The sequence below is a fragment of the Danio rerio genome, chromosome 16, assembly GCF_052040795.2.
Source record: "Danio rerio strain M-AB ecotype USA chromosome 16, GRCz13ab, whole genome shotgun sequence".
NCBI lineage: Eukaryota > Metazoa > Chordata > Actinopteri > Cypriniformes > Danionidae > Danio > Danio rerio.
In genome coordinates, this window is record NC_141036.1 from 21517401 (window position 1) to 21533118 (window position 15718).

The following is a 15718-nucleotide window of genomic DNA, read 5'->3' on the forward strand; positions in this document are numbered from 1 at the left end:
GAGGAGGAGGATTTTATTATTATTTTGATTTTATTTCTATGTCTATTTCTATGATATTTTGGGTTTACTCAAGGTTAGTTTCATCTTCAATGTTATTGTTAATGGTCAGGACCGATTCCAGAGTGTGGGAAGAGCTCACCAGTGGATTATTTCTGGTATCGTGAGACTCTGAACACTTCAGCGGCTATAGATGATACGGGTGGTCTGCAGGTGTGGATGGTCCTCTGTTTGATCTCTGCATGGGCAGTGCTGTATGTCTGCTGCATCCGTGGAATAGAAACCACTGGGAAGGTAAAGCTGCTTAAATAAAGGAGGTGATAGGACAGGAATATTTCAGAATCTGAATCAGTTTTTAATTAATTAAGCGAGTCTCAGTTCACAGTAATAATAATAAAAAAAAAGTTTAACATGCATAAAGGAACAGTTCATCAAAAAGGAAATTCTGTCTGTCATCATCTGTTCACCCTGTACTTGTTTCAAACATGTTTGAGTTTTTTGTTCTGTCAAGCACAGAGAATATTGGAAACGTAACCACTGACTACCAAAGTCCTTGTTTTTTCTATGGATGTCAGTAATTAATGTTTTCTAAACATTCTTCAAAATATCTTTTGTGTTTAATACAAAAACTCAAACTGGTTTGTAACAATTCAAGGGTGAGTAAATTAACAGAATTTTACTTTGTGCGAGAACTACCTTTTTAAGGATGCGTTTATAATTAATATTATGATCATAATTAGGCATGGGACGATAACCATTTCCAAGCTATACAGCTGTTTGAAAAAGTCAAGGTTTACAACCACCAAAATGTTCTGCTATACTGTTCCTGAGGTATGAAAAAGGTTTTTTTATTTTCCTTTTTTTTCCGTTTTTAGGACAACAGTATGTCCAGCAGAAAATATATCCAAAGATGCTATTTTAAATTGTAAAGGAATCTGTGTTTTTAAAACAAATGAAGACAGTTCAAATGTTTACCCTGACATGCTTACTGCTCCAAAATATTTAATTTTTTTCTCAAAATAACATATATGTACTGTTTAAAGGGTAAAAACGTTTTTATTTTTTACCCAGACATTTAAAAAGATTATATTTTACAGCAGTAATCGCAATAGCATGATACTGTAAAACTGATATTTTTATCCAAGGTTATCATACCATATGATTGTGGCCTATGCCTAATAATAATAGATAAATATGTACTGTATATTATCAACAAAGTTAATATTATATTACTCACAATACTTCAGCTTGTTCCCAGCTTTATCCAGCATCAGCACAGTGGAATGAACCAATAATTACTCTGCAATTTGTTTTACACAGAGAATGCCCCTGCCATAATCCAATAAATAAATTAATTAATTAATTCTATAAGAAATAATTAAATTAAATGCAACATCAATGTAATTATTAGAAGAGGTTTGACTAACAAGCAGTTTAGCGAATTTATTGTGAATCCGCTTCATTACCTACATAAATCATACTAATATGTAAAATCTCTTTTTCAGTCTCTACAAAACAACTCATTTATATTAATTATGATAGTTTACAGTTTTAAATAATGATTATTTGTCTTTTAAATTTAGATCTTTTTTATTCTATATTTTTATGTGGTTCATGTAAGTGCTAAACTGTAAAGAAATATCTGTTTGGAACAGTTTTACATATATTGGGATTTATGTTTAGTTTTTTCTTCATTTATTTTTATGCTTTTGTATTACATTATGGTATCCTGATCTTTCCTCCAACAACTTTTGATGTTGAGAAGTTTAAAAAGTTTGAAATGATTGCCCGGGTTGGTGTTGTAAATTACTAGTAATAAACTGCATGTATGTTCCTCTTATTTTACAAATGTACTTCCGTATATATTATTTCTAATGCAATATGTTGTTCAAACTACTTAAATGTCAAAAAAATTTCACTTTCTTAAAAGCAAAGTTAAATTTACAACATCAAAACTCAAGAAAGCAGAGATAGAAGTCTCATAATGCAATTGATAACCATAAATAAATAGAAAAAACCTGTGAATCATAAAATATAGATTCTGTTAATGAACAGATATTTTTTTACAGTGTTTATAAAGTTCAAGGCAAAATTATTAGCGCTCCTAAAACTTTTTTATTATTTTCCCAAATGCTGTTGAACAGAGCAAGGATATTTTTACAGTATTTCCTTTGGTAACAATTTGTTTTGATGGTTCATTTGAGTATTAGTAGACTGTCTGCTTAATATCTGTTGATACTGCTCCTTCAACAGACATTTAACTGACTCTAAGAAACTTTGCAAGTGCATGTCAACTTACACCACCCCAACCACAACCCCAACCTAACAGTCTACTTATAATCTAATGAGAATTAATTGGCAAGTAAATGCAATGTAACCTAATTCAACAAGCGCACCATCAAAATGAAGTGTGATCTTCCCTTTTTTTCTTCTAAGAAAGTCTTAATTCCCTTAGTTTGGCTGGAATAAACACTGTTTTTAATTTAAGGTCAGTATTATAAGCCCTCTCAAAAATTAAACATATATTTAACTGGCTACAGAACAAACCACTGTTGTCAAGTGACTTGCCACATTAACCAAACTAGTGTAGTTATCTTAATTAATTAAGCCTTTAAATGTCACTTTTAGCTTTAATAATAGTATCTTGCAAAATAATGTTGTTTAAAATGTGTTAATAAATCTTTACATTAAACAGTACTTAAATATTTTAAAAAGAATAAAATGTAACATTAGGGTAACATTTTTGACTTCAATTGTAAACAAAAATTATGTTAATCTATAGAATCACCTTTAGTGCTCACGTTTTACCCTTTGAAATTGTAATCAATACATTTGTCAAAAAGTTATTCTTGAGCATTCCATGAGAATGCTATAAATGAATGTTGAAATAAAGAATAAAGATCACAGCGATGTATCTTAAGGACACTTGCTTGTAAAAAGCACAGAATAGAACACCTTTACAGTTTTACAACTCTTGTGAACAATTAAGCAGACGGTTTGTTTCAACTGTTGTAATAAAAGGATTTAGAATTCCAGAACGTCCAAAGAGTTTATCTATCATTCAAGAGTCACAAAACATAAAGTTTGAACTCGCTGTACCGTACCCAAAGTATTTGTCATCAGATTGTCTTAGATATGGGATTCACATGTACTTAAACACAATGTTTTTCCTCTTCTCTCCTCAAAGGCGGTATATGTGACGTCTACGTTACCGTATTTGGTTCTTACGATCTTCCTGATTAGAGGACTCACTCTGAAAGGATCCGTTGACGGCATTAAATTCCTCTTTACTCCAGATGTGAGTTTCAAAGTTAAAACAATTTCACGTTGTTTAACATCTTCAGTTTTAACATAAAATGTAAAACTGTGTGTTTGTGTGCAGATAAACGAGCTGGCAAACCCTAGCACATGGCTGGATGCTGGTGCACAAGTGTTTTATTCATTTTCTCTAGCTTTTGGAGGTCTCATCTCTTTTTCCAGCTATAACTCTGTGCAGTAAGTTCACTTTCCGAATTTATTTGTATGTTTCTACTATAGAGGTGAACTTGTAGGATTTTTTGGCCAATACCAATACCGATATCAACCAAAACAAATTAGCTAATTGCAGTACCAATATTTATGGTAGTCAATTGCATAGATTACTATACAGTGCATTACATTAATTTTAATAGAATAAACTGGCTAAAGGCTAAGTATGACTATGAAATCTCTTCTCAGAGCAGATCTAATAGATCTAAATCAAATTAGATCTTAATAAGAAAAATTAGACCATTTTTTAAATTATTTCCATATGCCATCTTTGCATTGAAAAAGCAACAGATAAACTATTTGTGTACATATTTTTAAGAAGTGATTGCTCTTTACTTTTTTGCTTATGCACGTAGATCGATGTTAAATTATCTTTTTTAGCTGAATAGGCAAGGTCCCAAAACAGATTCCTGAGGCAAACCAAATTGATTACTTGGAATTATCTTTTCTCCCACTCTCACACACAAGGATTTCGTAGAATGCAATCTATCTTAATTCAGCTAGCAGAGGTTTTAATTTTCAAAACATATTTTCAAGACGTTGTAAGTTGCCTACAAATTACACTCACTGGTCACTTTATTAGGTACACCTGTCTAAACACTTGTTAATGCAAACTTCTAATCAGCCAATCAAATGGTGGCAACTCAATGCATTTAGGTCAAGACGATCTGCTGCATTTTAAACCGAGGATCAGAATGGAGAAGGAAGGTGATTTTAGTGACTCTGAACGTGGCATGGTTGTTGGTGCCAGAAGGTCTGGTCTGAGTATTTCAGAAACTGTCGATCTACTGGAATTTCCAAGCACAGCCATCTCTAGGGTTTACAGAGAATGGTCCAAAAAAGAGAAAATATCCAATGAGCAACAGGTCAGAGGAGAGCGGCCAGACTGATTGAGCTGATAGAAAGGCACCAGTAACTCAATCAACCACTCGTTACAATCAAGGTATGCAGAAGAGCACCTCTGAATGCACCATGGATGTGCAGCCGACAAATCTGCATCAACTGCATGATACTATCATGTCAATATGGATCAAAATGCTTGAGGAATATTTCCAGTACATTGGTGAATCTATGCTATTGAGAATTAAGGCATAGCTCTGAAGGCAAATGGGGGTGCTAGTAAGATGTACCTAATAAATTGGCCGGTGAGTGTATCTGCCAAATGCATAAATGAACTGTAAATGTATTTTTGAGCTACTTAAGTACTGCTTAACTACTATCATAAGTTTGCATAAAAAAGTCAAATAAAAAAAAAACTTCAGATCAGTGAGGCATACAAAAGAAATGATAAGAAAACACATTAAATCCAATATTTAATAGTAATAACAAAGATTTATCAGCATTTTTTTTTTTTTTGGCCAGTAACTTTTGACGAGAAACAAAATAATTGTGAATAAAAGAGAAAAAAAGACTAGTATGCCCTGTGGGAGGAACGTAGTTTTTAGATCAATGTGATATACATTTCAGATTTAAGAGAAAATCACTTCTTGAGCATAGTATTAGACATATGGGCTAGTAACATTTTTCTTTCGCTTGCAGAGTTTTTGTGTGAGATTCATTCTTACAATCAGTTTTCAAGAACAGCAGAAACCCAGTACAAATACTTCAGTCAAATATGTATTCTCTCTCTTCCCAACAGCAATAACTGTGAGCAAGATGCAGTAATCATCTCTGTCATTAATGCGTTCACTTCCATCTATGCGGCCACTGTCATTTACAGCATAATTGGTTTCAGAGCCACAGAGAGATTTGATGACTGTATGAACGGGTAAGTGTTTAGCTGTGTCACAACACATCATTTGACCTTCTGTTTTGGTAGAAAATTGTGGTTCATGACATTCCACACAGATAAGTGTGACGACTTGAGTGACTCAGTTGTTGTTACCATGAAGGGGCATCTTATCAAAGGATTAATTCAGTATCTCTCAGCTCCAAGTTTTTAAATGTCACCACCAGAGTTATCGCATAGATGGTGTGTACAATCTATGAACAACACTTTTGATTCATTTGTAAATGTTGGGTTACTTTATGTTATGGATGCAATAAAGTTTCAAGAGTTAACTACATTAACTAACAATGAAAGATGCAGTATTTCTAAACCATTAATTATCTTTGCTAAGCTTAGCTTTTGCTCCAACATTACAATTTTTTTTATAAATATTTATAAATACTTCATAATTAGTGGCCTTATTTAAATCAGGGTTGCCCAAACTAGTGTCCACAAGCCAAAGTTGGCCCATAATAAACTTTGACCGCCATCCCATCTAAGAAGAGGGGGCATAGTTTAGAGATTGTCATTTCAAAACTAATGTAATCTTTTGTTTGTTTGATTTGTTGTTAAATGCTAACTGAAATAAATGTTTCGATTAAATGGGGTAAATTAATCAGATTTAGTTTAAATGTACATTCTGTCCCAGACTGATAGAGGACAAATCAAGACAGATTCTGCTTGACTAGTGTATTGATCATTGAACTCCACTGTGTGATTATGTTTTTATTGCAATAAGTTACCATTTAAATGTTAATCTGCCAAGCCTGTTGCATAATGCATTGGTTAACATGATTTAAAGTAATGTTTTCTATTTACTTTTAAGTCTTATTAAATAAATTAGGAAATTACCCATGGCAACTTTAATGTTATGTATAGCTTGGTATTATTCGGCCCATGGCTCCAATGATATTTGGCTTTTGGCCCTTTATACAAAAAGGTTTGGGCATCCTTGATTTTAACCATTTGGTACAATGCAAGTATTAAATACATACACATTTTACATTGTACTTATATATTTTTAATAATTTGCACACAATTAAATTTGTATTTCAAAACTACACTGTTGGCCTATCCCTTACACCATAAGCCACCCATAAACCTACCCATACCACCAAACTAGTTCCTAATCTTGATGTATCTCAACTCAATAACACCATAAGTGTTGTGTCATGCAATATATGAGCAGAATACTAAATATAAAGTGAGACCGAAAGGTGTATTGACATTAAATGAATCAGAGTAAATGTACATAAACAAAATTGAAAATAAAAGCATGTTCATTAATAATAGTTAATGCATTAATTTATGTTCTAAAATGTTAAAAGCTAACACATGGGAATTTTTTTTAAAGGTAGCAGATACTGTATGAAGAATAGCACCAATTTATATTTACTTATATTTATAAATTACCAAAAATTGTTAAATGTTGTCATTAAATGATATGTAACACATGAATCATTCTTAAAGTATTAAACTTGATTTATTCATTCAGTCATTAAAGAAATTATCCTACTTTTGTTCTGCAGGAACATCTTGACTCTTCTGAACACATTTGACCTGCCAGAGGGGTTCATCAATCAAAGCAACTATCAAGATGTTTTTCAGAGCCTTAATTCTACAAGCCCTGACATAATCAGCAGCCTTAGCCTTAAGACCTGTGATCTGAACAACTTCCTCAGTGAGGTACAGTATAGGACTGGGAGATATCACATTTTTCTTTCAAGTACCGGTAATACACTGTAAAACCCAACAGTCAACTCATTTGAAAAGAGTTTTAAACTCAGTGTTGAAGGCAGTTAATAAAATACCTTATAACTTAAACTTAAATGGAGTAAGTTCACAGTACTCATATAGATTACTTTTTTTTAAACTCAAATGGTTTGTTGCAATCGGTTTCCTCAAATGGTTTGAGTTGCCCTAACTTACTGGGTTTACAATACTCAAGTTGGTTTGAGTTCTCTTCATTTATTAGCTTTTTATTTGTGCTCAAATTGCTTTGTTTACGCAAATGGATTAAGTTTACAGTACTCATTAAGATTAGTTTTTGAACTTAAATGGTTTGTTGCAATCAGTTTCCTCTAATGATTTGAGTTACCTTAACGTTTTGGGTTTTACAGTGTACCAAAGATGCACATCATGATACTGTGGGAAGCACATTTTATAGACTACAATAAAAGTTACCTTTCCCAATAAAAAGAAATGCCAAGACTAAACTAAATTTTTAATTTTAAATGAAAAAAATTTAATCTGGACATAAATAAATAAATAAATCTTATAATAAGATTTTATTTGTATTGCAGGAATCATTAAATGGTTTAGTTCTTTCAGAACAAACAAATATTACTAGAGTTATTTGCTGGTTCATGTGTGTCTAATTAGGGTTTATGCAAAACAGAGTCGGGGCATCTCTGGTTTATAATTACCCAAGCTTAACTCTTTAAAAACCTTTTTGAGATCATGTCACCGCATGGAACCCACATTTTGTAATACAAGGGCACTAATATGCATTAATTTTTGCTTAACTAACATACAATGAAATCTAATAATTAGATAAACTTATATTTGTAATGCAGGAAGCAATATTAAATGATTTAGTTCTTTCATAACTAATAAATATTACTAGAGTTATGAGTTAATAACTACTTGTGCATTTTAATGCGTAATACACAAGGATGTTAAGTTACCAAAACACTATGCTATCAGAAAATCTAGTTTTTATAACTTAAACCAAAATTATACTCATTAAACTTGCATTGTGTATCAATTCTCATTACTAACTGGTAGCCTGCCCCTTTAGATATTGCCTGCTCGTTTAGATATTGGCTGTTTATTTGTAATTAGAAAGCATATACACTGATTATTATTCTTTATCCCTAATTCTACCTATATCCTAACCACATTTAGAACTATTAATCAGCAGCAAGTTGGGTGTTTGATGCAAAAATAATAGTTAGAAGTGTATTAATAACAATAATTGTACCTTTAAAAAAGCGTGACAGAATAATAGGTTAGAAAACCATTAGTTTAGAAATGAACACATGGGATCTTCTTAATCTCACATGAGTTTAGATAGTATAAAAAATTCTATAACTAAACAAACATCATTTCTGTATTTGTATAGTTATATGTTAAATTTAAATAAACCTGTAAATTTGGACACTTTCACAGGGTGTAGAAGGAACGGGTCTTGCCTTTATTGTGTTCACTGAGGCAATCACCAAGATGCCACTGTCTCCACTCTGGTCCGTCCTGTTCTTCATTATGCTCTTCTGCCTTGGCTTGTCCTCCATGTTTGGCAACATTGAGGGTGTTCTGGTTCCCCTGCAGGACCTAGGGGTCTTCCCCAAAAGCTGGCCTAAGGAAATTATTTCAGGTAATAAACCAATGCCGAACCTAGGTTATTAAGCTGGAATAAAAGTGGCCATATTGGCCTAGAAATGTCAGTCTTACTACACAATGTAACTGCAGAATTATCATACTTTTGATTAATTTTTACTATTTTTGAGCAAGATGCTAATATTCTTATCTGATTCAGTGATCTATGTTAAGCTAAGCTAAAAGTGCACCCACCAGGCAGAGATCGGCTGAATGGATTAAGAAATGGTAAAACTCAGCTGTTTTGACAACAACAATGTATCTTTTTAAAAAGTGGAGTCTTCTTTAATTCTTGAATTTAACTTAAATTGAGCTTGAATTCTTGAATTAAATGTTTGATGATTGGATTATTTGTTTTGTAGATATCTTGAACTGATCACAACAAATCATTAGGGTTAGTTTGAAACATTATTACAGTATATACATACTCAGTATTCATTGATAAATTCTGAGCAGTGTGGAGCAGTTTTATTAGCATTCCTTTTACCTATGGCTTTGAACAGTGGTTCCCAAACTCAGTCCTTGAGGGGTAGTGTCCTGCAGACTTAGCTCCAACTTTCCTCTGTACACCTGCCTTTAAACTTCTAGTACAGTCTTTCCCTATCTTGGTCCTTGCACTTATTCCCCAACACAGACACAAAACATTGTTCTGAGACGTAATTGCTTATTAAATATTTAATTAAACACAAAACTGACAGAAATGAAGACAGCTGATGGAGTACACTAACTTGTGCATTTTCAGTCACAAGATGATGTCAAACAGCCAAAAACGCAAAGCTGACAAAAAACTAAACTGGCTGGAAAAAGCGTGTTCTAACCTACATAATATTTATCGACAAAATACCACCAAACTGTCAAAAACAGTTAAAAACCACAGCATGACAGAAAAGTAGATACCTATGAATGTGGATGTAAGTTGATGTATTTGAATGTATTTACTGATGGTCAAGGTGATTTAAAGTAGCTGGATGAGTCTGTGTTATTCGGTGGCTGTTATTTCAGAATAAAATACTTAGGAATTCCATGACTGATCAATCAGAATCATGTATTCCAGACAGCCATGTAGTAAATTTATATAGCACACACTAAACTTCAATTTTAATGAAACATGCTCCCTTCAAGCTGACACAAACAGAGAAACAAATGAAATGTGCAGTGAGTGGGATAGACAAACGCTGTTCTGGTACTGTTTGACTAGTAAGAGCTAGCTGATTCAGGTATGTGCATTCCTCGTTCATAATAACCCATGTTTAACTCTTTAAAGAGTAAAAAAACATTTTGTGAAAGACTTAACTGTGATTTTTTTTAGAAATGCTTTACATTTCTGACTCTATTATTTATGGCAGGTGTGACGTGCTTGGTGTGCTGTCTGGTTGGGCTGATATTTGTCCAGGGCTCAGGAAACTACTGGCTGGCCCTATTTGACAGCTTTGCTGGCTCTATTCCTCTCCTCATTATTGCTTTCTCCGAGATGATTGGAGTTGTATACGTTTATGGCATTGACAGGTAAGTTGGAGGCCAACTGATTTTATCCTACAAGACTCCATAATCAAGAAACTGGGAACTAATTATTAATGTAGAAGATAATGTAGATGAACATATTCACATATCAGCAACTCATGGATGTTTTTACAGTGACTAAACAATGATTTTATGTGTTTATGGTTTAGATAAAGCTCTTGAATCAGCAATATATGATGTTATCTCCTGTTTTTGAACAGGTTCAATGAAGACCTGATATTCATGATAGGACACAAACCTAACATCTTCTGGCAAGCCACATGGAGATTCATAAGCCCTCTCATCATGTTGGCCATCTTCGTTTTTTACTTTTCCACCATAGTCACCAAGGAAATCTTTTACAGCGCTTGGGATCCTGAATCGGTGATTTGAATTGATTGATTTCGAATTATTAGTAGTACATAGTTATCCTATTATTTTTATTAACTGTTCCTAGACTGTAAAAAATCTGTTAATTAACAGGTTTCATATTTTGTGATTCACAAGTGTTTTCCATTTATTTACGGTTGTGAGTTGCATTATGGGACCTCGATCTCTGTTGACTTTGGATGTTGACAATTCAACTCTGCAGTTTAACAACGTGACTTTTATTGACAAATTAGTAGTTTTAAATAATAAAATTTAGAATAAATCATATGTACAGAAATAAGTTTTAAAAACAGAAAATGTACTGGCTGTTTATTATGAGGTTTTTGTACTGTAAAATACAACACCAATATATCATGGTAAACTATTAAAATGTGAATAAAAGTCATTTTTCAAGGTTAAAAGTTCAAGGTGCTAATTTACAGGTTTTTTTTACAGTGTACAGTAATTTGTTTTGGTCGCCCCCTACATTATGTTTACATAAATCCAAGATTAAAATAAAAATCATTAAAATATTTTTTCTTAGTTTCTCAATGGGTTAATTTTTGGATCCAGTTCTCTTAACTATTTCTTTCTGGTGTCCAGTTCTGTTATAATTAGTCAGATGGACAATTCTGTTTTGATTTGTTGACTGCAGAAAGCATCTGTCAGAAAACACAGTCATTGTCATACTTGCACACTCTGTGATACGAACAGAAGCGATGATGTCAGTTTCATGCCTTGGAATAACAAGTAACATGGATTTTCTTGTAATAGGCTTAGTGGAAAAACAGGATATTTGGTTAACAAAAAAAAATATATATGTATATATATTTATCTTCTTGACATCTCAATTACACAAATCTAAATTTGTAATCAATCTAAATTGCTTAAAAGCTCAACCTGGCAGATATAGTAATAAAAACATTAATAATTAAAAAAAAAAAACATTAATTAATAAAAACATTTTTAATAATTCAAAATAAACGGAATAAAATTAGACCTGAGTCAAATCCAACTTGGTTGCCTTTAATTTCGACTGGACTTGAACATTAACAATAGATTTGTGTTGAGTATAAAGTTAACTTATACATTTTTTTTTTTTTACAATTTTTTTTTTTTTTTTACAATTTTGAGTTTTAAGTAATAGTCAGTTTTTTGAGTGTATGTAGTAACTTAACAGACTGAAATATTTAGTGAACTGAAACCAGCATAAATTACTGATAATTTACTTTACAAAGTTTAGATATTGTTCTTTAAATTTAGAAAAAGTAACTTGACTTGGTGTACACACTGAAAAAAAGTATTCATAGGATTTATGAAATTGTTTAAGATAAGTGGTTGCAAACATTTTATATGGGCTGAATTTAAATAAACAAATTTAGAAATGTTCAACTTGATTTGTTCATATAATTTCAGCCTATATAAATTGTTTAGAACCACTTATCTTAAAAAAATATATGTTTGTAAATCCAATTAATATTTTTTTCAGTGCAGTTTATTCTTTAAAATTTTGCTGGTTTTTTTTTCACAAACAGCTGTATTTTTATGATAGGTAATATCTTAAAAAGCATAATAGGGGGACCTTAACCTGATTCTTATTATAAAAAACTGTAACATGCATCTACTTTGAAGTAATTAAAGAACTTTGTTCTTATTTACAGGAAAATTTCCCAACTCTAGAGAAGAAGCCATATCCAACATGGATCTACGTAATAATATTTCTGCTGGCTGGGGTTCCTAGTTTGGCTGTACCAGGAACTGCTGTTTTCAGAGCCATTCGAGACTATTGCTGCAATAAACATCCCAGTGCTTCAATTCAACAACTAGATTCTGTATCTTACAAAGTTCAAATGCATGATGAAGAAGTGAAGACACAAAAGACTGAGAAATTTGACCAAAAGTTGTATACATGAGATCTAACTGAACCTGCTATGCCATAATTTTAGGCCCACACATACATAAATGTCTTTCTGGAATTGACAGATTATTGCTATAATATTTGCCCTTGAAAATGTGCTTGCAAAATGTTACAGTGGTTTCAACTTCCAGTTTCCAATTTTCCATTAAAATTTAATTTACCAACAGTACACAGATAAAGCTAAGACACTAAATTAGGGCTTACTGGATTAGAGAGATTAATATATTTTTAATTGGTTATATATCATTTAAAATATATGCAATTTTATACACATTTTAAGAAATAAGAAAAGATAAAAAGTAATGATGATAAGAAAACTGTGTGGCTAATTTGATAGTGGTATGTGGCAGACATGTTTTTGTGCTTTAAAATATTGATAAGCGTATTTATTTTTGTAACAAATAATGGCATTTAATTGGATTTTTTAATGTTTCACCCAATCAGTCTTCCTCAAAAAATATGTTCTGATAAAGGATTTTGGCCATGTTTCCCGACGAGTTCAATAAATATTTGTCTATGCCAATAAATTTGGTTAATTTAATCATTTGCGCATAATTATTTGTCATTAATAAGGCATCAACTTTGAAATTAATCATGACTGTGTTGTGCATTTTATTCTGTTATTATTAAATAGAAACCAGGAAACATCTGACTCCAGATTGAGACACCACTGAAGTATTTGAGATTGTAGTACAATACAAGGTGTATCACATATTCTGTATATTTACTACAACCTCAAATCAAAAAAGTTGGGACATTCATTCACTCATTCATTCATTTTCTTGTCGGCTTAGTCCCTTTATTAATCCCAGCTCGCCACAGCGGAATGAACCGCCAACTTATCCAGCAAGTTTTTTACGCAGCGGATGTCGCAAACCATCTCTGGGAAAAAGTTGAGACAGTATAGAATGCAAAAAATAAAAAATAAAATTAGAAAGTGATTTCTAATCTATTTTGACTTTACAATACAGACAATACAACAGCACGATATTTATTGTGTCTATTTAAATAAACACATATTTCAATTTTAGTTCTTGCAACACATTTCAAAGAAAGTTAGGACAGTAAAGCATTTACCACTTTGTAAGGTTGCCATTCCTTTTCATAGCACTTAAAATACATTTAGGAACTTGTCCTATTTTTCCTGTAAAAAAGTTTTAAGCTGTCACATTTTGCTCCACGCATTCTCTATTGGAGACAGGTTGGGAATACAGGCAGGCCAGTCAAGTACCTGTATCCTGTTCCTCCACAGCCAGGACTTTGTGATGTGTGCAGAATATGGTTTTGCATTGTCTTGTTGAAACATGCATGGGCATTTCTGGAAAAGGTAGCAGCATATTGTGCTCCAAAACCTTGATGGACTTTTCAGCATTAATGGTGCCAACACACAAGTGCAAGTTACCTTGCCAAGGACACTTACACAACTCCATACCATGACAGACCCTGGCTTTTGGACTTGTTGCTGGTTAACATTCTGAATGATTCTTTTCTTCTTTGGTCTGGAGCACATAGCATCTGTTTCTCCCAAAAATACTGATTTACCTGAACACAGTACTCATTTTCACTGTGTGATGGTCCATTCCAGATGACTCAGAGCCCAGAGAAGTCAACAGTGCTTGTGGACACTGTTAACATAGGGTTTCCTTATGTCACAGTACAGTTTTAACTGACATTTGTGGATGTAACTATATTGTGGTACTTGACAAAGGTTTGCCAAAGTAGTCCTGAGACTTTGTGGTGAAATCGCTTATAGATGAATTACAATTCTTGATGCAGTGCTGCCTGAGGGATTGAAGATCCCTGTCACCCTTGTCATTTACACACTGCAACTCCTCCAGATTCTTTGAATTTTTTTGTATTATGTTACATACTGTTGAAGGTGAAATATCCAAATGTCTTCCTACTAGACCTTTCTTGGATGCTGCTTTTGAACCAAATCATAATTACAATCACCTGTTGACATCGCCTGTTACAAATCACATCATTATTTAACTAATTTACCTGATTACTAGCCCTAAACTGCTCCTGTCCCTACTTTGTTTGAATGTGTTGCAGGTGTGCATGACAGGAAAGTATGTATATTTACTAATAAATTAAGTTGACTACATAAAACATGAAATATTTGTGTTCATATTGTCTGCAATGAAATACAAGTCAAAGTAAATTTGAAAATCACTACTTTCTTTTTATGTTTGCGTTTTCCATGCTGTCTCGACTTTTTCAGATTTGGGATTGTATATTAATGAACTGTTGTCATACCATAGTGATTTTTAATTACATAAACCAAAATAAATACAAATTAATTCAACTAAATATTCTAAAATTAATTTTAAAAAGTGTGTAATATATTGTTTTCTAGTAAAGCTTGTCAGCAGCTTATAATAAAGAAGTAAAAAAATGTATTTATCCCTTCTAAATGTATACATAATGGCTTTTATAAGTGTCAAGACAGCACATCTATTTGAGGAGACCAAAAATCAGTGCCCATAGGGTTTAGTAATGATCCTCTTGTTGTTATTATTATGTTTTACAAAATGCAAATGTATTAAATGTAAATGTAAAAATTTGAAAATTTGAAATTTTATGAACTTATAAGTCGTGTAATTTCCCTTCTATGTCAATTAATACTTTATTTTCATTGCCTTTAATATGAAATAAGTGAACATAAATATAGGAAAAAATAAATATATTTTAGAAAAAAACAAAATTCAGATGGCACTTAAGAGGCTTTTGCATCTAAACTCCTATTATGAAAACTGTAATACTTTACAGTAAAGTCCATCTGGCTAACTCTAGAGAAAGAAAGAAAGAAAGAAAGAAAGAAAGAAAGAAAGAAAGAAAGAAAGAAAGAAAGAAAGAAAGAAAGAAAGCATACCTACATACAAAAAATGGCATTTAATTAATTGCAATGTTAGTTTAAACTATTTTAAATAATTAAACTAATCAAATAATGATATTTATAATAACATTTTAATAAATAATTTATTATTTCAAAATGAATTAGAAAATGCTAAATTCAACATAAAGTCAAATAATGATAAAAACTGGGACCTTATCACAAATGTTTACAGTGTTATCTGAAGAGCAAAGTACATTCATTATATGTTCATTAAATGTGTCAATCTGAAAAGTTCAAGGTATTGCACCCTTATCATTAAAAACAGTACTTTGTAAATGACAGCCATAAAACCTTTTGATACAAAAAGCCTAATCATTGTTTTGATTGAATGTTAACTGATTACAAAAAAATTATCGGCGTA

At 32.0% G+C, this 15718-nt stretch overlaps 1 protein-coding gene across 4 annotated transcripts in view; it reads left to right on the forward strand.

The window, feature by feature from the left end:
• The window catches only part of slc6a19b (solute carrier family 6 member 19b), a 37664-nt gene extending 24662 nt beyond the window's left edge, over nucleotides 1-13002 (forward strand). For 3 of the 4 annotated variants that reach the window (XM_087285243.1, XM_087285244.1, XM_087285245.1), the window contains 9 exons: nucleotides 110-291; nucleotides 3185-3295; nucleotides 3380-3492; nucleotides 5165-5293; nucleotides 6823-6979; nucleotides 8465-8669; nucleotides 10018-10177; nucleotides 10393-10555; nucleotides 12202-12999. In XM_087285243.1, coding sequence (XP_087141369.1) covers nucleotides 110-291; nucleotides 3185-3295; nucleotides 3380-3492; nucleotides 5165-5293; nucleotides 6823-6979; nucleotides 8465-8669; nucleotides 10018-10177; nucleotides 10393-10555; nucleotides 12202-12453 — 1472 coding nt within the window. In that variant the 3' untranslated portion in view covers nucleotides 12454-12999. 4 annotated transcript variants of the gene reach the window in all.
• The last annotated feature ends 2716 nt before the right edge of the window (nucleotides 13003-15718 follow it).